This window comes from Desmodus rotundus, chromosome 12 (assembly GCF_022682495.2).
Source record: "Desmodus rotundus isolate HL8 chromosome 12, HLdesRot8A.1, whole genome shotgun sequence".
NCBI lineage: Eukaryota > Metazoa > Chordata > Mammalia > Chiroptera > Phyllostomidae > Desmodus > Desmodus rotundus.
The window spans coordinates 28,662,623-28,687,683 of NC_071398.1; the positions used below are offsets into that span (position 1 = coordinate 28,662,623).

General features: G+C 59.9%; 1 protein-coding gene across 13 annotated transcripts in view; it reads left to right on the forward strand.

The window, feature by feature from the left end:
* The window catches only part of GSE1 (Gse1 coiled-coil protein), a 411,107-nt gene that overhangs the window by 355,320 nt on the left and 30,726 nt on the right, over nucleotides 1-25,061 (forward strand). For 7 of the 13 annotated variants that reach the window (XM_045191705.3, XM_053914690.2, XM_053914691.2 and 4 more), the window contains one exon: nucleotides 18,078-18,296. The exons of 4 other annotated variants lie outside the window; for them this stretch is intronic. In XM_045191705.3, coding sequence (XP_045047640.2) covers nucleotides 18,078-18,296 — 219 coding nt within the window. Of the gene's footprint in view, nucleotides 1-14,213; nucleotides 14,366-16,603; nucleotides 16,833-18,077; nucleotides 18,297-25,061 lie in introns of those variants that run through there. 2 more of the 13 variants (XM_053914689.1, XM_053914694.2) reach the window with 2 other exon arrangements.

Consider the following 25,061-nt stretch of genomic DNA (forward strand, 5'->3'; position numbering starts at 1 on the left):
AGGGGAAGTAGCAAGGGGGGGGCAGCTGTGCGCCCCCGTGGCAGGTGCTGGCGGCGGCTGGGCTGGAAGGGGGGCTCGCAGGCTGGGGCCTCGCGGTTTGGGTTTTTGTCTTGCTCCCTTCCCCCTCCCCTCGAAGCGGGGAGACCGCAGGGAGGGCGGAACTGAAGCCATCCGCGTCCCCGACCCCCACGCCCTGCTTCCCAAGGGCGCGCCCCGGGACTGCCGCTGCTCCCCTCCCTGCTGCTCCCCGCCTCCTTGGAGCGGCACCCGGCCCCTTCCCCTGCCGAAGATGGCTGCCCCAGCCTCGGAGGTGGTAGAGTGGTTGCATCCGCCACCCCTCACTCGCGCTGCCCTTTTCCCTTCCCAGCCCTTCCTGCTCCGCCTGGATGCGCCTCCCCGCCCCCAGCCCGCCCAGGCCGGCGGCTGTGCTGATGGGCGGCGAGTGGCCCGACCGAGTGGAGCCGATTCAATTATATTGCAGCACCAGAGACACCTCCTCGGCCGCCCGCCTGCCTCTCCAGCAGGCTAATTAAATTCCCTCTGTGGAGGCGGAACAGGCCCTAGGCTTGCCCTCCCACCTTCCCCTTCCGGCTCCTGCCCCCCCCTCCCCCACCTCTCCGAAGCTCGGGGTGGGGGATAAAGGGACCACAGAGGCGCCAGGCTCGGATCGTGGCGGGGGGGGGGGGGGGGGGGGGGGTGGAAGGGTTTCCCTGGTTTGGGGGAAGGGAGGCCCTCCGCCCCGCACTTAAGGGGGCGGAGGGCTGTGGCCGCCTCCACGTGAGGGGCTGGGGGCCCTGCGTGGGAGCACTACCCTTAAGGGCTGTGTGCTTTGCTGGGAGCACCTGCCGGCCCCCAGCTGTGTGGTGGAGACCAGCCGGTGTCGAATCTATTTGGCTCTTGTTTGTAAACTAGCCTTTGTCAGCAAAGTGCGTCTAAAATATATTAAACCCTTGTTAACCCCTGCAGTGCCTTATCTGGGGCCCACACAGGTTGGGGTTTGGAAACAAAAAGCGGGAACATCAGATGAAAATAAGGGCTCCTTTTGTGAAAGGCGCTGGAACAAAAGGCCGAGCGGACTCTGGGTGGGAACCTCCTGGTCTAAGCCGATTTCTAGGAGGCTGGGATGGAGGAACTGAAGGTCTTGGTGGGACACTCAGAAATGTGTCTCCTGGCTGGCTGCCTGGGCCCTCTCCCTGTGATTCTCTGCGTTGGGGGGGGGGTGGGGAGGGGGCAGGTGAGCAGCCTGCCTCTGGACCTCCCTCGCTGTTACTTAAGCTTGGGGCACATAAGCGTTGCTCACCCTGTGTTTATAGGCCATCTCCACCCGCAGGGATGGCGGAACCTGAGGCACAGGCTGCCACCTGACTCAGCTGGGCCACACCACAGGTGAGGGGGCCCGTGGTGCGGGCTCCAACTGGCAGCCGTGTGTCATCCCAGCTGCAGTCTGCCGGGGAGTCGCCGCCCTGCCCAGGAGGACTAGGAAGTGCCCGGCAGGCGGGCTTTACCTAAGCAACTACGCTGATAGTTCACAAAGGCCTGTATCTGAGCCTGTGTCAGTGCAGCCCTGACCTCTGGGGAAGCAGGGTGTGGGGGGCTTTAATGGCCGGTGCAGGGTTGGCTTTTGTCACTTTGTCTGGAAGCAGGAGGCTGCAGCAAGGAGCGGAAGGGGGACGGCTAGGGCCAGCCAGGGTTTTGGCACTTGGCAGTTTTCTTTCTTCAAGCCTTGGGGCTGATGGGCGGGGGGGGCGGGGGGCTGGGACAGTCCTGGGGCTAGTCCCGCCTTGGGAGGCCTGTCCTGCTTCCAGGCATGGTCATATATGTGGGGCCAGGCTCTGAACAAGGCAACAGGCTACTCTCCACAGCGCACACCCTGACCTGTAGGGGACAGTTTTCAGAATCCTAGCTTGTCGGAGTTGAAAAGGGTTTATAGATTCCCCCAGCTTGGTTTCCTAAAACTGCTGGTGATCACATCTCCCAATTAAGCCAGAGCCTCTGTTCCTGGACCCAGTGGGGGCAGGAATATTCTCGAAGCTCCCCAGTTGATTCTAATGCACAGACAGAGGCTAGAACCAGTCCTCCAACTGGTGAGCAAACTCAGGCCGAGGGGTGTGGGGGCCAGCGCCGGAGCTCACGGCAAGAACCAGACCCCCCTTTAGGAGCTCCAGTGGGCTTTGCAAAACTGTCCCCTTGGGCAGTCCTGTAGCTGCCAATAACTTCCCTGTCTCCGGGGGAAGTTCAGGGGCTGCAGATCGAAGAAGAGCATTGTGGTTTCCAGCAGAAGCTGCCTGCCCCTGGACTCAGCATGGGTGGGCAGAGGAACCAGGAGCAGAGTCTATACAGTACCTCTCTGTGGTAGGCCTGTGTCCTGCATCTCCAAGCTGGTGACCTCCCCAGCCCTCTGAATTCCTTGGTCTTGGTGTCCTCACTCCCTTCCCCTGCTCTGAAAGAGGAGGGTTCTCTGGGTCCTGAGCCCCTACCTGAGGGGTGGCTTCTGGCAGCTCCCACCTACTTTGCCAGAAGAAGGCAGGTGAGCAAGACCTGGCTGCTGCTGCTCTCCTTGCCCCAGAAACTCGCAGGGGCTTGTGGAGTCAGCTAGCAAGGCCGGTTTTTCCTGGCCCCATCTGAAGGCTTGGAATTCCCAGCCTGGGTTACTCGAAGTCCACAGCAGCCTGGGGCTGGGTGGTAGCACGGTAATTACCTCTGTTATGGCAACCCAGCGGTCTCCAAGCCACAGGGCTGGGTAAGGCTACCTGCCCCCTCCCCCAGTGCTAGGAGGGCTGTGTTTGTAACCTGCAGGAATCCACATTTTGGGTGACATTTCAGTGTGGCCACTGTGCAAAGACCACCCTTCTGGCTTTAATTTCTCCCCCCTTGCTGACAGTATGTGGGGAGCTGCTGGCTTTACTTCCTCATACTGGTCTTTCTCCCCAGCCAAGGCCAGGGGCGGGAGGTGACATTTCAGAGCGTTCTTGTCAATGAGAATTTATCAAGTGCCTCCTAGGAACCTTCCAGCCTGCACTGGCTGCTGGGAGGTGTGCCGACAGATAACACAGGAGCAGCCCTTTGCACACCTGCCAGAACCTTGCTGGGGGCCTTTAATCTCAGCTCTGCAGCTCCTCCTGCCGCCACTAGCCTCTTCACCTGTGCCTGCTGGATGAAACCAAAGGCCTTTGTACTTCTGGCCCTGTCTTTGCTTAGGCTGCTCCTCCGCCTTTCCCAGGGGTCCCTGTCCCACCCCCGCCTTCCCTGATGCTTTGAGCAGATTCCCAAGTTCACGAGGGAAGCTGCTGCAGGAAGGGAAGCTGCTGCAGGAAGGGACGGGGAGTTTGTAAGCATCTGTGAAAAGGGGGAGATCTGGCTGAACTTGTTTTGTGGAGTTCCAGTGGGACTTGGGGGTTTCTGAGGGGTGTGGGGGGAGCAAGAAGCATCCGAACGAGGGTCTTTACTCTTGGTTGCGCTTCAGAATCACCTGGGGAACTTCCAGGCCCAGGCTGGACTTGTGACCAGTTACGCCCAGGGAGTCTCTGGGAGTTGGAGCCCAGACATCTGTAATTTATAAGCCCCGGCCCCAGGGGACTGCAGCTCACAAAGCTGAGCTGGAAGGGCCTTCTGCTCAGGGGAGTGGGTACACAGTAACTGTCTCCCTGGGGAAGGTGGGGGCGATGCTCCTTAAGGAGAACTCGGGTCTCCTGGGAAGCCCGGATCTGCCCTGTTTGCCCTGAATTGGTGGGGGCCATCCAGCGAGCCAGAGCAAACATCTCCTTGGGACCGGGCGCGCTCTTAGCTAGTGGTGGTGTGGGGAGACCTCGTGGGCACGCAGGGCTCTGGGCTCTGTATGAACCTGAGGTAGAATCCTGACAGTGATTCTCCCTACCTGGCCCAGGTGAGCTGAAGCCTTTCTTCCAGAGGATCTTCAAGTGCTGAGTTGTATTTGGCTGAGTGGCCTATGTGTCTGTCTGGAGTGCTGGCCAAACCTTCTAATTCTGGAACCGGTTCTTCCAACTGGAGAACCTGATGTGTGTGCGGAGGTTTACGCTGTAGTGGCTTTGAGGCTGCCAGAGCTGGGTGGGGGCATCCCACACAGACAAATGGTGCTGTAGACACCACCCCCCACTGTGAGAGTCCCTCAGCTGTGCCCCATCTACACATGGGGATGTAGAGGCGTCTGCATCCACGGATTCCATTCTGCCGGTACAGAGGGCCCACAGTTCATCCCTGTCCTTCTCTAGCATCTTGGGGTTCTGATTTAAGAGACTCAGAAGACTCTGCCTGTGCCCCTGACCCTGTACCTTGCAGCATTTGGGGTGAGGAGGGCTGCTGCCACTTTTCTTACCAAGACCCAAAGGCCCAAGGTGCTAAAAAAAAAGCCCCTGCTGGGGCTGTAGCGGCTGGTGTGCCCTCCTGTGGCCTCCTCCCTGCAGGGTCTCAGACCCTGTACGTGCATACACACCTTTTCCAGCCGTCTTGTTGCCACCCTGGGTAGTTGTGCCCTGGGTCTGGGAGGAGGGAGCAGGCACTTTCTCTCACAACAGCCCCGCCCTCCCTGTGCTCAAATGGCAGGTCTGTGGCCACTAGCAGCAATACAGGAGATTGATCTGTGAGCTTCGGTCAGGGCAGTGTCGACGTTGGGCAGGTGAAGCCGTCAGAAAGGAAAACCTGTGTGCTGATCTGAAGGAGACGGGGCAGGCATTCCCTTCGTGCTCACTCCAGCACTCACTCCTCCTGAGGTCCCCAGGTGCCGCCTCGCACGCTGCAGAGCCCTTTGGCAGCAGGAGGAGCGAGTGCATTTATGTGACGCAGTTCCATGGGGCAGCAGTCTGTGCCTCCGCAGGTGTTGGTCTGTGTTAAGTTGTCATCTCCCAGACAGAGTGACCGGGTGGGAGTGTCCCTCCCTGTACCTGGAGGGGCTGGGCTGTTGTGTGCACTCCAGGAACGGAGGGGGTGGTCTCACTCCGCTGTTCTGCCCTCGCTTGGCAGGAGTCTGACTTTGAAGGCCAAGATCATCCCCATCCGCTAGGAGAAACGGGGCCCCATGAGGTTCCTCTCCCCGCCTGAAGTCACCCAGCTGGGAACTAGTAGGAGAGAGGGTAGGGAAAACCAAGGGATGTGAGTGGATTTGCCCTGCTGCATCCCCTGTATCCTTTCAGTGCAGGTTTGTAACTTTTTTGCATGTGAAAGGTGGCCTTTTGTCACTCACGTAAATGACTGAGGGTCCACAAGATGACAGCTGCTGCTGTGCTCTAGTTGGAGAGGCGCAACTGAATACAGGAAAGCCAACTAGCGTGGCCAGCTGGGAGATGGAGCGCGGGAGGGACTTGTGTCCAGAGGGTGTGGAGCTGTGGGGTCGTCCAGGCCACCTCTCCAGTGTGTGGGAGTAGGTCAGTTGTCCCCATTTAACAGATGAGAAAACCAAGGCTCTGAATCGGCCCCACTCTGCCCTCGGCCTCTAGGCTCTTAGGGCGGTGTTTCGATGATCTCTTACAAGGTTTGTCGTGGGCTCTTGGGGAGCCAAGGTGTGGGCTGAGGTGGTGTGTTTTGAAGGGTTGACTTTAGGCCTTTTTTTTTTTTTTTTTAATAAACAGCCAGTTGCAAAACATTGGGCCTCAATGTACGTCTCACCAGACCTGATAAGATGAAGGAGGGCTTCCTTAGTAGGGACACCAGACCCTGGAGCCTGTCACGTAGGCGCAGGAGGTACATTTTAACTGTGTGGCTGGTTCCCGAGTTGGAACTGGTCAGACTGCGCTCCTGCTCGCTGCTGGACCGCCTGGTGGGATGTCAGCAGGGTACTGGCGTTTCTGCAGCCGGGCCCTCGGCGGACTTCGGGGCTTCGCACCCCAGTTACCAGCAGTGTTCGGAGCCCGCATGGCAGTGCCCTCTCAGGCCCCCGTGGGCGTGTGTGCGTGGGACTGCTCTGTTGAGTAGATTCCAGGAAGGGGAATGGGTGCGAAGGCCTGGGCCCCTCACAGAAGTTGCTGGGTGCTCCAGGAGGAGTGTCAGGGACGCACTGGCTGATCGGGTCCCTCCACGCTCCCGAACCCTGGCCTCTGAGGACGTGCATTGGCCCTGTGAGAGGGAGAGACCCCTACTGTAGTAAGTGCTGTGCTCGAGGCCTTGTCTGCATCCAGGGCAGGTCTTGGGGTGGTCTGGGTGGTTTCCCGAGGTATGGTATCCTGGGGATTTGGTTACACAACCCAGAGGGGGCGGCTGGCACCCATGAGCCAATTTTGGACCCAACCATCCTGCCGGGGTTACTGGAACTGTACAAGTTGTCGGTTAGAGCCTTGGGGAACAGGGGTGTGTGTGTTTTTGAGCAGAGTTAAGAATTACTTAGACCTAAGCAGTAAGTAGGCTATGCAGCAGTTGGTGACACAGTTGTGGCCAGAAGGAGGTGACCAGCCTGCCTGTGGCAAGGCTGGGACTAGGGAGCTCACGACTCCTTGTTTGTGACTTATGCAAACTTCGCCCAGGTGACTCTGTTCTGAGCTCCATTTTGGCTGGAGGGTAGTTGTGGGGTTTTTTTTTTTTTCCTCCCAGTGGGGCATTCACTGACACGGCATGGTGCACGGGGCTCTGAAGATGGTGGATGAGCCCAGGTGAGGAAACATCCTGGGAACTTAAGAGTATTTGGATTTTAGCTCTGATGCCCTGTATCTCCCTAGCCTGGGTAGAACATGCTAGGGAAGGGCGTTAATACTCAGGGTTTGGCTCCCTGGCTGGTATGGCTCAGTGGATGGAGCGCCGGCCTGCAAACCGAAAGGTTGCCGGTTTGATTCCCAGTCGGCAAGTGCCTGGGTTGCAGGCCAGGTCCCAGTAGGGGTGTGCTAGAGGCATCTGAGATCGATGTGGCTGTCACACGTCGATGTTTCTCTCCCTTTCTTTCTCCCTCCTTTCCTCTCTCTCTGAAAATACATAAATCTTTTTAAAAAATACTCAGGGTTCGATATGTAAAGAATTCCGCGCTCTAGGATTCGGAAACCTGGGTTCACTGGTGCTACACATCGCCTCATGTATTTATGGGGCTTACAGGTGGGCTTTTGTGAATGCGACAAGACTATCTGCAGAATTAATCCAGGAGGTGTACTTTTTTCCGGTGAGAGTGTCTCGTGTGCAGACCATTGTGAGAATGGAGCTTTTTGCAAAAGCAAAAACCATTGTATAATTTGAGGCTCATCCTAGCTTGAGTGAACTAGCTCTGATTCCGGTGAGACCCACCTGTCGTTGGCACGTGCCAGGATTGCCGGCCTCCTGCTGGATGGGCCCTCGCCCCCAGGCTGAGGGTAGAAGGGTCGACCTCTTCCTGCTGACTCTGGATTGAATTAAGATGTTGACAGCAACTGAGCTGAGGGACCTGGCTGATGGATGCTTATTAGGCTCCTCCAGACTCTTTTCATTGCCGGAGCCTGCAAAGGGTTTCAGAGCTGGAAAGATGGCCCCCAGCTTTGAGCAAGCCCACTAGACTTGAGATGGTAGGGAGTGGTGGGGACTCTGGCAAGCTGGTGATTTAGGGACAGACTAAGGGACAACTGCCACTCATTTGTTTTAAAATGTTTTCCACTGATTTGCATTTAAACAGCACAACTTAAGACTAAATAAAAGCAGATCTGTGGATACAAGGAGGTCTGCTTAGCCTCTACCTCCTCTCGTCTAGGCTAGTCTCCCCTGCTCTGGAGCACTGGAAACTCAGGCTTGGCCCACCCTGACCTGGCAGGGCCCTGCCGAGAAGCCGAGGTATGGGGGCCAAGCAGCAAACTGGGCTTCTGACTGATTTTCCACGAAGTGCCCCAGTCCCCCGACTCAGCCCTGGTGGCACCTGCCCTTTGGAATTCTGAAGCTCCCAGCCTGCCTGAACAGGGGTACAGATGTCACCCTTTCCGCCTGTGGAGGAAGGTGAGGCTGAGGTATGTGCCTCGGAGCACCTACTGAGTTCCCTTAGGGGCTGGGGAGGCAGGTGGAGAGTGCCCACCCTGCCCAGGCAGCTTTTGTGAGCCTGCACTCGGTGTGGAAGGGACTGGAAGGGACAATGCTCTTGCGCTCTCTACCCCCCCTCTCCCCCAGAGCAGTTTCTCACATGAGGCATAGGACAGGAGCTGTTTGGACACTCAGAGTCCTGGGCCCAACCTCCTGTCTGCAGAGAGGGAGTAAGAAGTGGGGCCTGGGGCTTGGTCAGGCAGCTGCCTCTGTCTGCTGCCTCTTCCCCCATTGAGGGTTGTATCCTTTTGGAATGAGGACCTGGCCTCAACCCCCAGCCCTCCCGGCCTTTTCCCCACTTGCTGGCTCTTGCCTGCTGCTCTGTGAAAACTTGGAGGCATTCAGTGTCCACCTCCTGGCCAGGTTGGGATCTTCTCCCTCGGCACCTGTCATCTGCATTAGACACTTTGACTCCCACCCACCTCCTACACTCGGCACCCGTGGAGGCCCTGACCATGCTCCTCTGTGAGAAAGGCTCTGCTCGGACTCGGCCTGCTTAGCTCGGGTGCCTCAAGCGCACAATGGGTTGCCGCCAGATCGGTTGCCCCATCGTGGTCCCAGCGTGGATCCCCTGCAGCCTGGTGCTATAGGAATGGGGGGTTCAGAGGAGGGGGTGGTCCCAAGGTCATGTCTTCATCTTTATTCCCTGGCTTTGTGTCATCTCTGCCCTCACTGGTGCCATCTGTACCCAGACGGGTGCTCTCACGGCAGTCAGCAAAATAGGAGGTTACCCCAGTGGGGGTTGGGGACCTTTCCAGTGCCCTCTCATTTTCAAAAGGACATTTCCGGTACAGCAGCAAGGAAACCTGGGTTGCCATCCTGGCTCTTCAGCCTCTCGCCATGCAACCGTAGACAAGGGTGAGACTCTCCCAGCCTTGGTTTGCCTGTCTGTAGACTGGGAGTCAGAGGCAGGATAAACTCGTGGTAGGGGGCTCCTTGGCCTGGGACCACTGAGCCCAGTGCTTTGGACCCGGGTGATGGACGGGTGGGGATCAGGCCAACTGGAGTCAGTCCTTGGCTCTCCGCTCAGCGGTGTGACTCTGGGTGGGCTGCCAGTCCGGTGTGAGTTCATGAAGTCCCTGTGAGGCGTGACTGACGCCCTGCACAAGGCGGTTACTGCAGCCCCTACAGAAGTGTTCCAGAATGAGCTTGGGAAAAGCCATGGTGGGGAACGGCTCCTGGGGTCCAGGATGCTGGGCTGCAACCTTGACCGGGTCTCAGCCTTTTCTTATCTCAGTTGTTTGCTTCCCTGTGGCTGTCAGGCCCTTCCAGTCCCCAAGCTGCGGGTTGCTGCCTCTTCCCACTCCTCCCTGGATGGCCCCCGCCACCGCCACCGCCTAGCTGCTAGCTGCTCTCGCCCGCTGTCATCTGTCCCGCCCAGGCTTCTCCAGACGCAACAGCTTAGAATAATCTCTGTCAAATGCCGCTGCCATCTGTTGCCTGACTTCCGCCCTTCGCCTCCACCGGAACCTCCGGGACTCCCAGTCATCTGTGGCCTTGAACCTCAACCCCTAGACTGTCCTTGGAGGCCTCTGTCAGCACGCTGTCCTGGCACCAGCCCTTTGCCCGTCGCCGTCCTTACCACCCACGTGGTGGCTCCCACCCAGGATGCCCTCCCCCCACTGGTGAACCAGCCTGGGGCCTGAGCCTGGCCGGCCCAGTGTGGTGCACTTGCATGGGGTGTGGAGCTTGCGTGGGTGCCTCTCCGGAAAGCTCTTGGCTCGAGTTCTCCCCAGAACCCAAATTCAGCTTCCCGAGTTACTAGCAGGGCTGTGGGCAGGCAAGGCTGGGGAGAAGCTGAGTGCTGCCCCCATCAACCCCCATTTGCTGCAGCTGTGGGGGCATCCTGGGGCCTGGGTCAAACCCACTCTCAGACACCAGGGGAGCCCAGAACTGGCTGTGCAAACAGCTCGCCCTGCCGCGTGGCTCTGTGGGGGTGGACTCCCACTCCCACCAATGAAGGTTCCGGTTCCTGCAGATGCTGTCTGCTCAGGAGCTCCTGCCTTCAGCATTCTGTAGCGACTTAATAAATGCTGCTGAGTGACAGGGCTGCACCAGGGAGGGTGGCAGCCTTGTAAAACGAGTGGCCTTGTTACTCATTTTACTTCCAGGGTCCCCTGTAGACACACACACACACACACACACACACACACACACACACACACGCACGCACGCGCGCCTCCCCTCCCTCCCTCCTTTCGCCCCCCTCCCCCCACCCTCCATCTTCCTACCTCCTTCCTCTCTTCCCCCTCCCTTCTTTCCCCCTCCTCTCCGCCCCCCCCCCCCCCCCCCCCCCCCGGTTCTCTGGGCCCTTCTTTCTGGTCTGTCTCTCTGGTTCCAGGTCAGGATCCAGGCCATCTGCTGGGGCCTTCAATTAGCTCAGCCTGCCAGCTACTCAGGTCCTAGCCTTGGGGAGTAAGTCCAGTAGGCACTCAGGGCAAGAAAAAGGCCCCCATCCCCTTAGAAGCCCAGAACCTGAGGGGGTGGCCTTACTAGAAAAAGAACATTAAGGCCTCAGCAGGCCACCCCTGTGCACCCGGGAAGAAGACCTTCCCCACTCTGCCAGCTTCCTCCCCCACCCCCAAGAAAAATTGCTTCGTGCAAGTGAGCTGCGAACACCCGAAGGCAAATATAATAATGAATTTATTATGAAGCCGCGCAGCCTCCCGCCCGGGGTCTCTGCACAGGGTGACCTGGCCTTGTTAAGGTTGCAGGAGCATCCCCCCTTGGTGGGGGCCCAGGGGCCCTAAGCCAGGGGGGACGCCCTTTATTTGTTCACAAACATTTCTTTCTGTGGTAATGAAAAATTACCAAGAGGGGTGATTAGAGAATGTAGGTCCAGATTGCGCACGGGGCCTGAAAGTGAAGCCCTGCTGGGCCCGGCCTCGAGGGGTGTAATTACTCCAGGGGGAGCCGTCAGGGGGAAGGGGCGGATTGGTGCTTGAACCGGGAGCCAGCAGAAAATTCATCTCAGCTATTAGCTTGTAATTACAGAGCATAGAGGGAGCGGGCCTGAGGTCTGGAGCCGGGAAGAGCAGGGATGAAAGGAAGTGGTAATTACGGGGTCCACGGGAGGCTGGCAGGGAGGGAGGGAGGGAGGCCTAGTGCTGATTAATAAGGCCCCTCCACTGTGGTGAAGAGGGGGGAGCGGGAGCCAGGACCACATTTAATGGAAGGGTTGGGGCCTCCCCCACTTTTTAAACGCTGCTGTTGGGTGGAAGCCTTTGGACAACATGCGCCCTGATGGGGTTTGTCCTGTAGAACAGAGTAGGGTGAGCTCCATGGAAATGTCCTGGGTGTCCCAGCCAGGCCTGCCCCTCACACTTGGGTCTTTCCTTTTTTCTTCCTTGCCTTTTTTTTTTTTTTTTTAAAGGTTTGTGCCACTTCTGATCGTATTAAACATCTAGGCAGAGGAGAGAAAAAGGCACCACACTTCGGTGGAAGGAGCGAGAGGCGAGGGCCTCACCCGCGTGCTGAGACCAGGCGGGCGGTTGCTGCCTCCCCAGACCCTCTGCGGGATGTGGGGCCTGGTCAGTGTGGGGGTGCCGTCAGCCCCCTGTCTGCCCTCAGCATCTGACAGAAGCGCCGGGCTTGGGCTCTGGGCGTTGGGCAGGCCCTTCTAGGGTCCAGAGGGGCAGGAAGCTGGGGCTCGGAGGGGTTCTGGCAGCTCTAGGGGACCTGGGAGCTGTTGTTGGATTTTGCTTCTGGGGGTCTGGCTGTGGCTGTTTTTTTCCTCCTGGGGGTGTGGGGGTGGAGGGACCAGCCTAACGGGGCAGGAGGCCCTATCCAGAGGACAGCAGCCTGTGATGCAGATGAGGAGGCCAGGAGGCCGCAGACCCCAGCCCATTCACCTGCTGAGTCCAGTGTGTCAGGGGAGCTTGCACGACGCAGAGAGGGATGCCCGTGCCGCCCCAGCCCCTAGCCCTCGTCCATCATTGGCTTCCACGCAGCCGAGCTTATTCCCAGCTGTTAGGGTAATGAATTCACATGAGCTGATAATGTAGACCAGAATTCAGTCAATGGCCAGGAGCGCAGAAGTTAATAAATACCTCTCTAATGAGGGCAGGGGGAGCAGGCACCCTGGGGCCTCCTGAGGGTGTGGGACTGCCCCTAGTCACCCCTCTACTCTCCACGGTTGCAGGAGAATAGTCGCCCCCTGGGGTGGGGGGGCCCGGGTCCACCTTTCTGGAAAGGGTTTGGAGGGCAAGAGCAGGGTGTGGCCCTGAGTGACCCCCCAGCCTGTGACTAAGGGGTGAGGCGGGGGCAGGGGGCGGTTCTCAGAGGTCGTACCAATCCACAGCAGGTCCAGGCTGACCTTCTACAGGGTCTCTGGGTTCCCTGAGTTTGGCCCTTGTCCTCCTGTCCTCGGTGTGAGGGAGACGCCATCCCTGGCTTTGGTGTCCCCCGGACCCCTTGCAACCCCTTCTGATGCACACGTGCTGAGGAGGAACGCTAATTTTAGACTCCTAATGAAGCTGCTCATTTGGAATTCTATTTTAAGTGACCTGACATCAGCAGAGCAGCCTTCCTGGCTCATAGCTCTTGGAGCCCATGGCTGACACCATGGGGGATGCTGGCTATGGGGGACCCTGCTGACAGGGACCAGGGAGCTGGTGCCAGGTTTTGCCTGAGGGTGGGGAGGGGAGGCTTAGTGGGGGAGGAGGGGTGCCAGTCTCTGGATGCCAGCAGGAACTGGACAATGCCATTCGGGTGGTGGCTGTCTCAGGATAGGAAGGGGAGGCAGAGGAGGGACCTGCCCACCAGGAGCCTGGTCTGCATGGTGCAGGGGTGGGAGGGGGAGCTGTGGTTGAGGCTTCGGGTTAGGGCTCTAGTTCCAGCAGGGGTACCTCAGTTTCCCTGGCTTCTTCACCTGGCTAGCTGGTGGCCCTAGCTCGGAGTCACGCCCATGCTCCTGTTGGCTGTGCCAACTTCATGCAGGCGAGTCTCCATCTCTTTGAGGGCCCCTGTCTTTTGAAAATCTGGTTCATTGATGAAATGCTAGAACACAGGTTAAAAAGAGATTTGCTCCTCTTGCTGCCACCTGAAAACATCCACCACCGGCCTTAAGGAGTGTGTGACATTTTGGGGTCTGGCCTGGGATTTGCCCTGTGGCTGCCACCTGCCTATCCAGCACCTCTGTGCCATCCTGCCCAGTGCTGGCAGCTGGCAGTCACAGCATGTTCACCCGAGTCGCCAGCTGGCCAGCCTGTCACACGGCCACTGGGCAGTGACCTCACATCTGCTCCCGGGCCGGCGGGACTGGTCACCAGGAGGCGCAACAATTACATTGCCCACCACACTTCCCTGCGCCTCCTCCCTGTGTACTGTGGCGGCGTGTGCAGCCTGGGCGGCAGGGCAGGGCTGGCCTGTCTCACAGTCCCAGGATGGGCCCGGGGCTGCGCCCTGACCAGCTTTGTGTAAGTGGGGTGTGGGTGCTGTGTTTGGGAAACCCGGTCCTGCTGCTGGCCATCTGTTCGCCCTTGGGTCCAAGCCTGCCCTCGCCCCTCTGTGGAGTGGGCACACAGACACCCCTCTAAGGAACAGGGAAAAGGAGGGGGCAGTGACAGCATCACAGCGGCCTGTTGTGGGCTCTGGGTAAAGGCGCAGAGCACTTCGTTGCAGATGGTCGAACTTCCTCTCTTACAGGTGTTACTCAGTATTTGCATCCGTTTCAGGTGCATAGCACAGTGGTTAGACAGTCAGGTGGTTGAATTTCTTGGGCTCCGGGAAGGCAGGGAGATGAGCGATTGTGAAAGGTGGGTCTTGCTCAGTCAGGCGTGCCGTCACATTCACTGTGTCAGCTCTCTGATGCTGCGTAACAAACTGTCCCAAACCAAAAAACCATTCAGGGATTCAGGAGCGGCCCGGCTGGTGGCTCTGGCTCCAAGTCTCTGAGGAGGCTGTCATCAGGCTGGGGCTGGAGGGCAGCTGCCGAGGTGGCGCCTCGCACAGTTGTGGACCAGAGGGCCGTGTTCCCCAAAACACGGGTCCTCCCACAGGCTGCTCGGGCATCCTCCCAAAGTGGCCGCTGACCAGCCTCTGCTCAAGGGATCTCAGAGGAGACTGCCAAGGTGCCTTTGGTGACTTCACCCCAGCGGTCACACACGTTCCGCCATATTCTTTTCCTTAGCAGGCTGGCCCACAGTCGGGGAAGAGAATTAGTCTCCACCCCAAACGGGGATGAGTGACAAAGATGGTGGACCTTTTTAAACCACTATACAGCCGTGGCCCCTTACCCACAGGCGATACACTCAAGCCCCCCAGTGATGCCCGAGACCACGGATGGTACTGAACGCCATGCCTAGTGTTTTTTCCTCTTCGCGCACACGCGTTCCAGCCTCTGTCCGGTGTAGTGAACTGCCGGCACCACGACTCCTGCGCTTTGGGGCCATTGGTGAGTAAAACCAGGGTGACTTGACCACAAGCCCTGGCACACTGTGACCCTTGATCTGATGGCCTGATAACGGAGGTGCTACCCAGCAGGGACTCTGCACCACGGGGACGCACCGAGCAAAGGGAGTGTGTTCGTCTCGGGCGGGGTGCTGTGTGACAGTTCATCACACGTCTCAGAACAGCACACGATTCAAAACTTCAGACTCGTTTATTTCCGGAGCTTTCCCTTTAATGTTTCCAGACCCCGGTCGACTGCGGGTGACTGATACCTCGAAAGCGAACTGCGTTTTGGGGAAAGCTGCTGCAGTCGAATCTCTGAGCTCTGCACGCCTGCTCACACCCTTGGTCATGGTCAGGCGCCACGCGCGGGCCTCAGACCGGGCGGGCTGTGTGATGAGTGGTGATGAGAGGGCTGCACCTGAGCCCAGGAAATGGGGTTCAAGCCCTAGGTGTGCTACTTAGCTGTGTCTGTGTGGCTTTGAGCCGTCTGCAGGTCCCTAACCAGTGTAGACACAGTGTTAGACAGCTCCTGGCCTTAGTTTTCCCACACGGGCCTCTGAGGGATGTCTGAGGCCGTGAGGAGTGGGCCCAGCTAAGTGGTAGCTGCTGCAGCCTCTCCTGGGGGGTTTTCTGGAGGGTGACCCGAGGGTCTGTGTGACCTCTGAGGACTGCTAAGATGGCCCCTGGGTGAGGGATCCCTGGGGTTCCTCCTCACACACCTCGTCTGCCAGGGAGCCCCTTATAGTGATGCCTTCCTCCAAGGTGCTCACTTTATGCCCTCCCTGGGGCTCAGCAAGGGCGGGCCTCCATCTCATGCCCCTTAGTATCTCTAAACGACCCCCCCAATCCACCCACTGAGTGGGCGCCGAGCAGGACCCTGAGGACTTATGGACTGCCCATGTCCGCTCCCATCTGTGGGGACACATCCGTGGTGTACCCTGTGGGCAACAGGGCGAGTGCTCTGGTCCCTTCCATTCTGGGGTGTCCTGTGCGTCAGCCCACACCAGCTGCCACTGCTGCCCACTCAGAGACATGGGACTGGCCCTCTGTCCAAGATGTACATGCTAGGCTGGACCCTGGCTGTCACTGGGCCTGGGGAAGGCTGCAGTAGGGTGGGCTCTTGGGCAGGGTGTTGGGGTGCCCACCCCAAGCAGCGCATAGCCTGCTGACGCCACATCACCTCTCCCCCTCAAAGCCTCAGGTAGAGTAGGAGACACGAATCAGCAGCTTCTGCCCTAGTCCGCTGAGCCTGACCTGTGTGGCCTTGGCCAGCCCCTCACCCTTGCGGACCTAGGACCAGTGGTTTTGCCCCCGTTGGCTGGTGGACCGTTGAGTAACACATGGTCCCTGGTGTGTGCCTGCCCTGCTCTGAAGCCCCGCACGTAAAAGCTCCTTGAATTCTGTTGGGATTGACCTCAGTGAGGTAGACTTCTCCTGATCTCCATTTTACGGGCCTGGAGACTGAGGCTTGGAGAGGGGAAATGACTGGCCTAAGTCACACGCCAGAGGCTGCAGAGCCAGATAAGGCCCCAGGCGCCTGGCAGCTGAGTCAGTGCTGAGCTCTTACCTCCAGGTCCCTGCTTTCTGCTCACACGGGGCCTTGGTGCACCTCCTATCCTGTCTGTCCTTGCCGTCCTTGGGGGTGGGGGGCACTAAAGGCAGCCTGGGGCCAAACTTCTGGAGCCTGTTGTCCCCAGTGCTCAACGGTCCCTGAGTGGCTGGCTGGGTGCCGGCCTGGCTCAGAAAGGACTCTTGTCAGAAACCTGTGCTTTCTGGCAATCCGGCTGCTGGGGGACCCCAGGGGTCAGCCTTGGGTCAGCCTGGGCCACTCAGTGGGGCTGCCGCTGCAGGCACTGCTGCCCACGTGATCTGCCGGCAGCTGGGAGGCCAGCCTGCTGGCTGTGGGCGCGGGGGCTCTTGTTGGGGTCCTTTGTTCCCGAGGTACAAGCCCTCACCCAAAAGAATGGCGTTCCCTCTAGCTCGCGCCTGCCTCAATGTTGTCTTTTATGTGTCAGCGCCGCACCCCCCCCCCACCCCCCGCCGCCACCACTGTACACCCAGCCTGTGCCCCCCGAGATTTCTGTCCCTGCTCATCAGGAGACTGATGACTTGGCTCTCTGGGACTGGGGCCTAGGACAGGGCGGGGGGGGGGGGGGGCAGGTAGCTTCTCATGTCTAGTTCTGGGGGCAGTGGATGGCAGGTCTCAGGGGCCTGCCCCTTTGGGGTCCCCCGTGCTCACACGGCCACGTGGGGATGGTTGTGGAAGTAGGTCCCAATCAGACTGGTTTGGACCACAGCAGTGAGGTTGGCTGTGGGGTGAGGTCACAGCCTGGGGGTGGGCCTTGCTCCTGTGTTCCTGTCCTATTCTCAGATGTTCTGTGATTGTGAGTCCCCACCCCAGTGATTCCAAGGACCCCTCCCCAGATGACGCCACTGAGTTTCCAGGTCTCTGCCTGTGGGTTTTGAAGGTAATTTGCTCGTCTCTCACGTGACCCGTTGCCCCTGTCAGCCTCGAGGCCTTCGGCCCTGATTTACTGCCCTGGGATGCAGCACGGTGAGGGAGCAGGGTCGGGCCTGGGCAGGCAGCCCCTGGAGGGCAGGCGGCGTTTGTGGGAAACTTACTTACAGCCCGCTCTCTGTCTCTGTCTCTGCCAGACGGAGCTAGGCCGTTATTGATCAGGCCTGCAGGGCAGTGGGGGGTTCAGCCTCCTCACTGATACTTGAATGGGACTGGAAAGGCCGGGGGCTCTTAAGAAGGGGTCAAGTCCTCCCCCAGGGAGTTTGATGTCACCCTGGTGGATGACAGTTGCTTGGCCAGCTTGGCCTGACCTGGCCCCCAGTGGACTGGGGATATTTCCCCACAGAGGGTGACAGAGGGCGGGTAGACTTACAGTTCCGAATCTTCAGCCTCTCCAGGCAGGGTTTGTGCCTGGTGAAAGGACCATGGGGGGCTCTGGCCCCAGTGCTCAACGGTCCTGCCCCCTACTTCTCTCTTAGCTGCTGATGCAGCCCTGTCCTCCGCAGGCTGTTGTCTGAGGTACCTTTTCAGCTGGAGGCCATCAGGGTCCCTGGGTGGCTTTGGGACTCAGGAGGGCATGGTGGCGACAGACCAGGGGCTCCAGGCCAGCCTGCTCAGGTCACATGCTGGGTCTGCGCAGTTGGTGCCTCCGTTTCTATTTCTTTGAGTGGGGTTGGTGCTATGCTGGCCTCACTGGCGTGCGAGAGGCCTGGCAAAACCCTCTTCACTGTGCAGGGCTGGCCTGCGTGTCTTCATTATTGTTGTTAGTTGGACCATTTTCCTTTCCTTTCCTATTTTCTCTTTATTGTGAGAGTGTTGGCCCCATCCCTCGCCTCAGACTTCCTTCCCAAAGCCCAGCAAGGGGTGATTTCTGATGCTGTTGGGTTCTTCAGGGCCGAGCCCTTGGGCTTCTGGAATCACTGGGCTCCTGGGCATACTGTATTCTTTAATTATGGATGGGGGGGGTGAGGCGTGTCTCTGGACCCTCAGGGGCTCTGGCTGGACTCCGGGTTCAAGGCCCATTCTCTCTGCAGCGCTGGCTCTGTCTGCTTCTTTGCCTGCCTGTTCCCTGGGGCCGTGTAGGCTCCTGCTCCCTGCATGCCACCTGCGGCCAGACCCCTAAGCCCCCGAATCCCGCTCTGGTGCTGGCCTCCTGCTCTCTGGGTGACCTCTGGTTCTTCTCTTCCTATTTCAGGCATGAGCCATGAGCCCAAGTCCCCTTCACTAGGAATGCTTTCCACCGCGACCAGGACCACCGCCACCGTCAACCCCCTCACCCCCTCACCGCTCAATGGCGCCCTGGTGCCCAGTGGCAGCCCCGCCACCAGCAGTGCACTGTCGGCCCAGGCCGCGCCGTCCTCCAGCTTTGCCGCTGCACTGCGCAAGCTCGCCAAACAGGCGGAGGAGCCCAGAGGTAAGAGGTGCCCTCCAGGCTACGGCCGAGGGAGGGAGAGGAGCCCCCCTGCCTTCCCGCCGGACAGACCTCTTGGGTCCTGGGAGGACAGTGGGTGGCCCAGGAAACAGCTGGTCCCCCACAAGCAGAGCCAGGGCTCCAGTCTACTCTTGGTTTCCTCGTGCTGGTTCTGTCCGGTGGGGGCAGTACGGTGAGGTGCTGCCCAGCCCACAACCCTACCCAGCCATGGGCACCTCTGCTTGGCTTCTGCTTTTGCTCTCTCCCCCTCCTCTGTCCTTTCTTGGCTGCAGAAGCCACCTTGGGGGCATCAGCAGTGCGGATGTGCACCCGGCGGCCCAGGCTGAGGAAGGTGAATGAGTTGGGCCCCCAGAGCCCTGAGTGGCTGCAGGGGGAGTGCTGCGCCCTGACCTGTCTCCCCGGAGCCCCTGGGCTGCTCCTGGGGAGTCCGTGCCCCAGGTCACCTGTTCCCAGAGAGCACAGTGGCTCCAGGCTCTGGCACCTCTTCCAGATGTATCAGTGAACAGTTTCTAGAAGCTCGAGTGATCCTGTAATAGGAGTTCCTGGGACAGCTCACCTCACCACGTTCTAACTCCCTGAGGCAGGAATTGCTCGGTGGCATGGACGGATGTTAGTGTCCCCCGGAGGTTCGGAGCCCTGGGCAGTGACATGCTGCGTGACACTGGGCAAATGCTGGTCCTCTTTTGAGCTTCAGTCTTCTCGTTCGTACCAGGAGGCGCTCTGTGCCCCTGGCTGCAGGCCCTCCCCAGGGTGACTGTGCAGCTGCCTGTGTGAGTCCTGGTCAAGGGCTGCTGGTCCGGCGAGGAGGTGGGAGTTCTCAGCCCAAGCTGCCAGTAAACCTGGCCCGTGTGGATTCTGGTGCAGGCCTCTTTGACGCCCTCTGGGCTTGCTGCCAGGAGGCGGGGGGCCAACATCTGGGGCAGAGAAAGCGGCACCCTGGGTGCCTCTGCCTGTCATCTGCCTCGCCCCAAAGGTCCGAGGCTCGGCATCTGGGTTCCTGGGTCCTTGGGGGCACCCGGAAAATGTGTGTGAGAAAAGTAGCTGTGTTGGGTTGTACGGGATCTGCAGCCTCAGCTCAGTGGAACGAACATTCGCCCTGACTAGGGTATACTGGGGGCCTCCTGATTTCAGAATCTCGCCTCTTCCCGGGCCCTTTCTGCTGCCTGGTTTTGGGACAGAGGAGGAAGTGTGAGGGGAATGAGCTTAGAATTGATGGGTAGGGTGGCAGTGGCCCAGGAGGGGAGGGCCCCTGGGGCCCGTTTTCATGTCTGCCTGCTGTGGGCTGTCCTGTCCTCGTGGGCAGTATGGCTGCCAGCAGACCTTCTGCATCCCTGTGTGCACACCCCTCCTCATCCTCCACACCTACCTGGGGACACCGTGGCCACCTCTGAGCCACAGGCTGCAGGAGCCCCACCAGTGTCGAGAGGCCTGGCTGTCCGGGGCCACGTGCACCTCACAGCTGGAGAGCAGATGTGCAGAGCAGGCCCCCACCCTGAGGCCCCAGACCCCTGACGGGCATCCCGGGAGCAGCACCCACTGGGAACCAGAGCTGGCGTCGAGGCTTGGGGGTCTCCAACCTCAGAGCCAGCAGGAAGCCTCTGGGGAGGAATTTGCCCAGCAGCTCCCTGCTTTGGCTTCTTCTCTAAGAGTGTTCCAGAAAGCAGAGTAACGGGGCTGGCGTGGCTTTCAAAGCCACAGCTGTCAGCATGTGAGAGGGTGCTGGTTCCGCCTGGGCTGAGTCACCCCGAGTGTCAGGGCTTCATCAAGCAGCTGTGTCCACTCCCGGCCCCCAGTCCTAGAGTGACACCCCACATCTGCAGAGGGTATGTCAGTGAAAGGGCATGTGTCTGTCCTTGCCAAGGCAGGTGGTGGAGAGGCCTGCAGATGTGAGCCCACGTGCGGGTGTGGGCGCGGAGCAGGCGCTGCCTTGATGGCCCTTTGTCTCTTCCCCAGGGCCCCAGGCTGGCCCAGCGTCTGGCTCGAGTGAGGGGCCAGCAGGCAGCCCGGTGGGCTGGAGGCTGCTAGGCCTCGCTGGCTGGGAACAGACTGTACTGCTGGCCGGGGTGCTTGGTGTGATACCCTGGGAAGTGTCAGGAAAGGGACTAGAGGGCTGAGCCACACTGGTCTGAGCCATTTTACCGTGTTGCAGCGTGGTGTCTGCCACTGGCCGCCTGAGGTTATTCGCCTCCTGCTGAGAAATCTGAGGCCGGGGGACTGAATGTTCGTGGACCACGGAGCAGTATTTGGACTCTGAGAGGCCCTGATTCTCAGGTCCCACTGTGGCAGCCACAAGCAAAGTGTGAATTTGAAGCCATGGCCATGAGCTCAGTTTTTTGCGATTCTCCATCTGGTCAGCCCCAGTGGGGCCTTGATTTGAGGAAATGAGATGCGTAGTGCCCTCTGGGTCACATCCTGTGCCTGGTCCCCCTGTTTCTCACTGAATCACCCTAGCTCTGACGTTGCCGTCTCCATCCATAGAACTGGCTGGCAGCCCAAGTTGGTCCGTTGTACAGCTGGAGAAGCGGAGGCTTGGAGGGGTCAGGTCGTAAGCTAAGGTCACACAGCTAGTGAGGGTGTACCCCGTGCCCCTTGCTCTGCTGTTTAGGGCCTTCCAAGTGGACTTGGAGAGCTGGAGGGAGGACCACAAGCCTGAGTGGATGACCGCCGTGGGGGAGGGGCCCCCTTTGCCCCCGGTGCCCACTGCAGAGGGTCGGGGCACACTCAGCAGTCTCTGCCTCCGTGGAGGGTGTGGGGGAGATACCTGTGTCAGCCTCTAGAAGCCTGGGGCAGTTAATTTTCTAGATTACGTGCTTAAAATTCCCCCTTTCGCGGAGTGCAACTGAGTGATTTCTTTTAGTGCATTCAGAGGTGTAAGATCGTTACCACTAATTCAGAACATTTTCGTCATCCCCAAAAGAAGAAACCTGGGACCTATGAGCAATTGTTTCCCAACCCGCCCCCCAGTCCCCGGCCCCCATATGAGTGCTGCACCGGAGGGTTTCCCTCTGTGGAGCCACACAGCATCTGCGTCTGCCTTCCCGTGCTCAGCCTGGCGTGGCTCGGCCCCTCCAGGGCGCAGCGTAGCAATGCAGGGCTTCATTCCTGCCTGGGCGTCGACAGCCGTGTGGCCAGATGGCACCAGACCCCCCACTCCCGGGCCTCGAGGAGGCAGACCCGCAGCGGGTGTCCCCTGCCTTGATCATGACAGTGACCGTTTAGTGAGCACTTGCTGTGCGTCGTCCCCCCCCCCCCCCCCAGTTCTCAGCATAGCCCTGGCCTCTGTTTTCTGTTCATGTTGCTGGCGGACAGACCTGAGCTCCAGGCCTCCCACGTCATAAGCAGCAGAGGGTAAGGTTGGCAATTCCAAGGACTCGTGTCCCGGGACACTGCAGCCTGCCGTTTCTCTGGCCAGGGCCAGGCCTCCGCTCGCTGAAGGCCCGCCCCCCCCCACCCCCCGACGATGGGGTGAAGGGACTGAGGTGGCCCAGGGCCAGCTCCCAGCAGCCCCATCCTCATGGGCAGAAGTGCCGCCTGAAGCCAGAGTGGCTTCCAGACCTGCCCAGGGAGGCGGTGGAGAGGGAGGCTGTAGGCCCCTCATCCTTCACCCCACCCCCACAGTCCTGAGGGAGAGCTGTGCTGACTGAGGCTCGTCAGCCGCTGGCTGTCAGAGTGAGTGCCTGTCCTTGCCTGGGGTGTGTCCTGGCTCTCCGTCTACCCTCTCCACTGCACCTCCCCGCTGCTGTGGGAGTGTCATCTTGTTGTGAGCCTGGAACACCAAGCCCTTCCCTCTGCTTCCCCAGCTCATTCTCTCCTCGAGTTGTGTCCCGAGGGCACAGTTGAAAAATCCAGTTCAGAGGCAGTAACTGCTGGGCCCTGCGCTGCTCTCCCCCAGAGAGAGGGTGCGGGGGGAGAAGTCAGCCCTCAGTGCAGGGTTCATTTTTCCTGGGGCTCTCCGAAGTGTGCGTTCTTTTCATTGCTGCAGAACCGGCCTGCTTGGTCCCCTGTGGCCAGTGTGGCCTGGTGTCCAGCCCCTGGAGGACACTGCCCCTGGACAGTGTGACCCTTTACCTACCCAGGAAGGGCTAATCAGTTGAGCATTAAGGGTTCTGGTTCACGTCCTGGCTGTAATCCTGGCCACGCCTTACCTCTCTGAGCTTCTGTCTTTTCTTAGGGTGAAGGTAGCACCTGTACCTCGTAGACTTGGCTGATTGCGTGAGAACACACTAGCTCCAGGCATAGCAGCTGTGTGCCCTGACTGAGGGCCACCAAGGCCATCACGTCCTGTCTACCCTGACCACTGCCACCCCTCCCCACCCACCACAAATACCACCGCCATCTGCTCGGCCCCACCACCTCCCACCCCAAGCAGCCCAGCCAGGGACTTGAGGGCCCTCACAGGGGTGGGGGCGGCCAGGGAAGGCGAGTGCCTCCTGGGTGGGGTGCTCCAGGACATTGCAGCTGCACACTGGGCCCCGGGACAGCCGGCGCAGCAGCTCCGGCCTATGCCAGCCACGTGGGGCACGTCCCGGCCCAGGGTGGCCTCTCTCCATCACCAAGTCCCGGTCTTTACTCCTTGGAAGAAGGGGGTAACCAGGCCCACACCCCACAGAGCCTCGGGCTGCACATTTGGAGCTGACTTCCAAGTTTGGGTTTTACCTCAGTACACCTAGGGGACCCTCTGGAGTGACAGGCCAGGGGGCCCCCTCTTGAACTGAGGTGTCCCAGGAGCTGCACCCCTGCCATCTGTCATCAGCTGGTGGAGCCAATCCCTCATTACCCTGGCCGCAAAATGATGTCCCCTTGGGATACGCCTCCTTTCCTCCGCCTTGGAAGCTGCTCCACCAGCTCCAGCCCTGGCCTGGCCTTCCCTCCCCACCAGTCCTGCCACCAGAACCTCTTCTGGACAGACTAGGGAATGAGTCCCAGCTGAGGAGTCCCAAGATCTGCCGTCACAGGTCGTGACTCCTCTGAGCCTCCCAGCCCGCTCCACACCTTGCAGGGCATGCTGGGTATCCCCAGGTCACCCCGTGGGCTCGTAGGTGCTGGTTGAGCAGCTGAGTGGGTGTGAGACAGCCCCGTTCATGCTCACGCTGGCCCGGCCCTGCTGGGGTCTGACAGCAGCTCGCCTCACCCCAGGAGCCTCCTTAGCCTGACCCTGCCCATCTGCCCCTCACAGAGTGCAGGTCTGGTAGCCCGTGTCCCCGCCGTCCCTGAGCATGACAGGGCAGGGGCTGCTGCCAGGCAGTGGCTCTCACAAGCTGTGTGGCAATCTGCTCGCCTCCGCACCACAGCAGGCACCTCCCGTGGGGCCGCAGCGGCCGTCTGCTGGGGGCAGGGATGCAGAGCTGAGAGCCTGCCGTGTCCTCGCTGCCAGGGAGGGGGACATGCTCAGGACACCCAGGGCCCTGCCACCCCCACTGCTGGGGGCACATCAGACCAGTCTTAACTCTGATCCGCTCCCATCCCTGCATGTGCCACCTACCTCTTCCAGAGTCCAATGGTCACACCACAGGTTTCTTCTATCCATGGAGAGTGCCAGGGGCTCAGCTGTGCAGGTGGGGTTGGCCTCCTCGGGCGGCTGTGACCTGGGGGCTGGACTAGGTGGGGGGAGCAAGGGTGGGCTCTGAAGCCTTGTAGGCCCATTCAGAGCTCATGGCCAGTCCTCCCAGCAGAGGGTGCCCGGCACGTGACATTGCCACCCGGAGCCCTGTGGGACAGCTGAGCAGCCTCACCAAGCTGGCATCTCTGCAGAGCCCAGGCACCATTTTTGTCGCCTGTGAAACAACCAAGCTGCCCTGGTTTTATTTGGATCTGACACACGGAGGCTGATGACGGTGGTGATGGTGGCAGCTGGACTTGAATTTCCAGCCCTCGTTCAGGTCCAGAGCCCCGAACACTGGGTCCCTAGCCAGCTTCCTTCCCCAGTGTCTGTTGGCTGCCTGCCTCATCTTGTCACTGGCTTTGCAGGCGGGTCTGGTTACCAAGGTCCCATCCCTGAGTCCCAGGGAGGCTGGGGAGCGTCCCTCCCGCTGTTTCAGTTTGGTGTTGTGACTCTGCCTACATGCGTACCCATCACAAAACCATCCCGGGCAAGGGTACGACTCTCCCGTTCTGCTGCCGCCTGAAATCTGCTCCCGTCAAAGACAGCAACAAAACAAACGGAGGGAGGAAAGACCCCGCCTGGCACTCTCGCCGCGCCTGTACGTCAGCCATGCGGCTGGCGGGCTTGGTGAGGTGGCGCCTCCCTGTGCGTGTCTGCAGCCCCATCTGTCTCCGTGCAGGTGTGAGCTCCCACAGGGGCACCCTGCGAGCCTCTCCCTTCCTTTCTCTCTGCCGGGCTGGGATTCTGGAGGGAGACGGGCACATGTGCCTGGAGGCTGAGCGCTGGGCAGGATGGCAGGGAGGATGGGTTGGGCAGGATGGGAGTAACCAGAGCCGTGGGCTGGTGGGTGGTACCTAGCCCTGGTTATGCAGAGCACGAGGCCTCCCCTGTCCTCTTCCTTGCCCCCACCTCCGCAGCGCACCCTAGCACAGCAGCACTGGCCCTCAGTCGGGAGCCCGCTGTCCTTGTCCGTCCGTCCTCATCAGCTAGTCATTGGTCCCTGGAAACACACTTGGTAATAAAGACCTGCTTCTCGCCTTTGCTGATTTGGGTTTGGTGACAGTCACATGACAGTAAGTCAGGCCCAGGAGTGTGCTGGTGGCCATGGAGTGGGGCAGGGACTCCGTCTGTCCCCCCACCTCCAC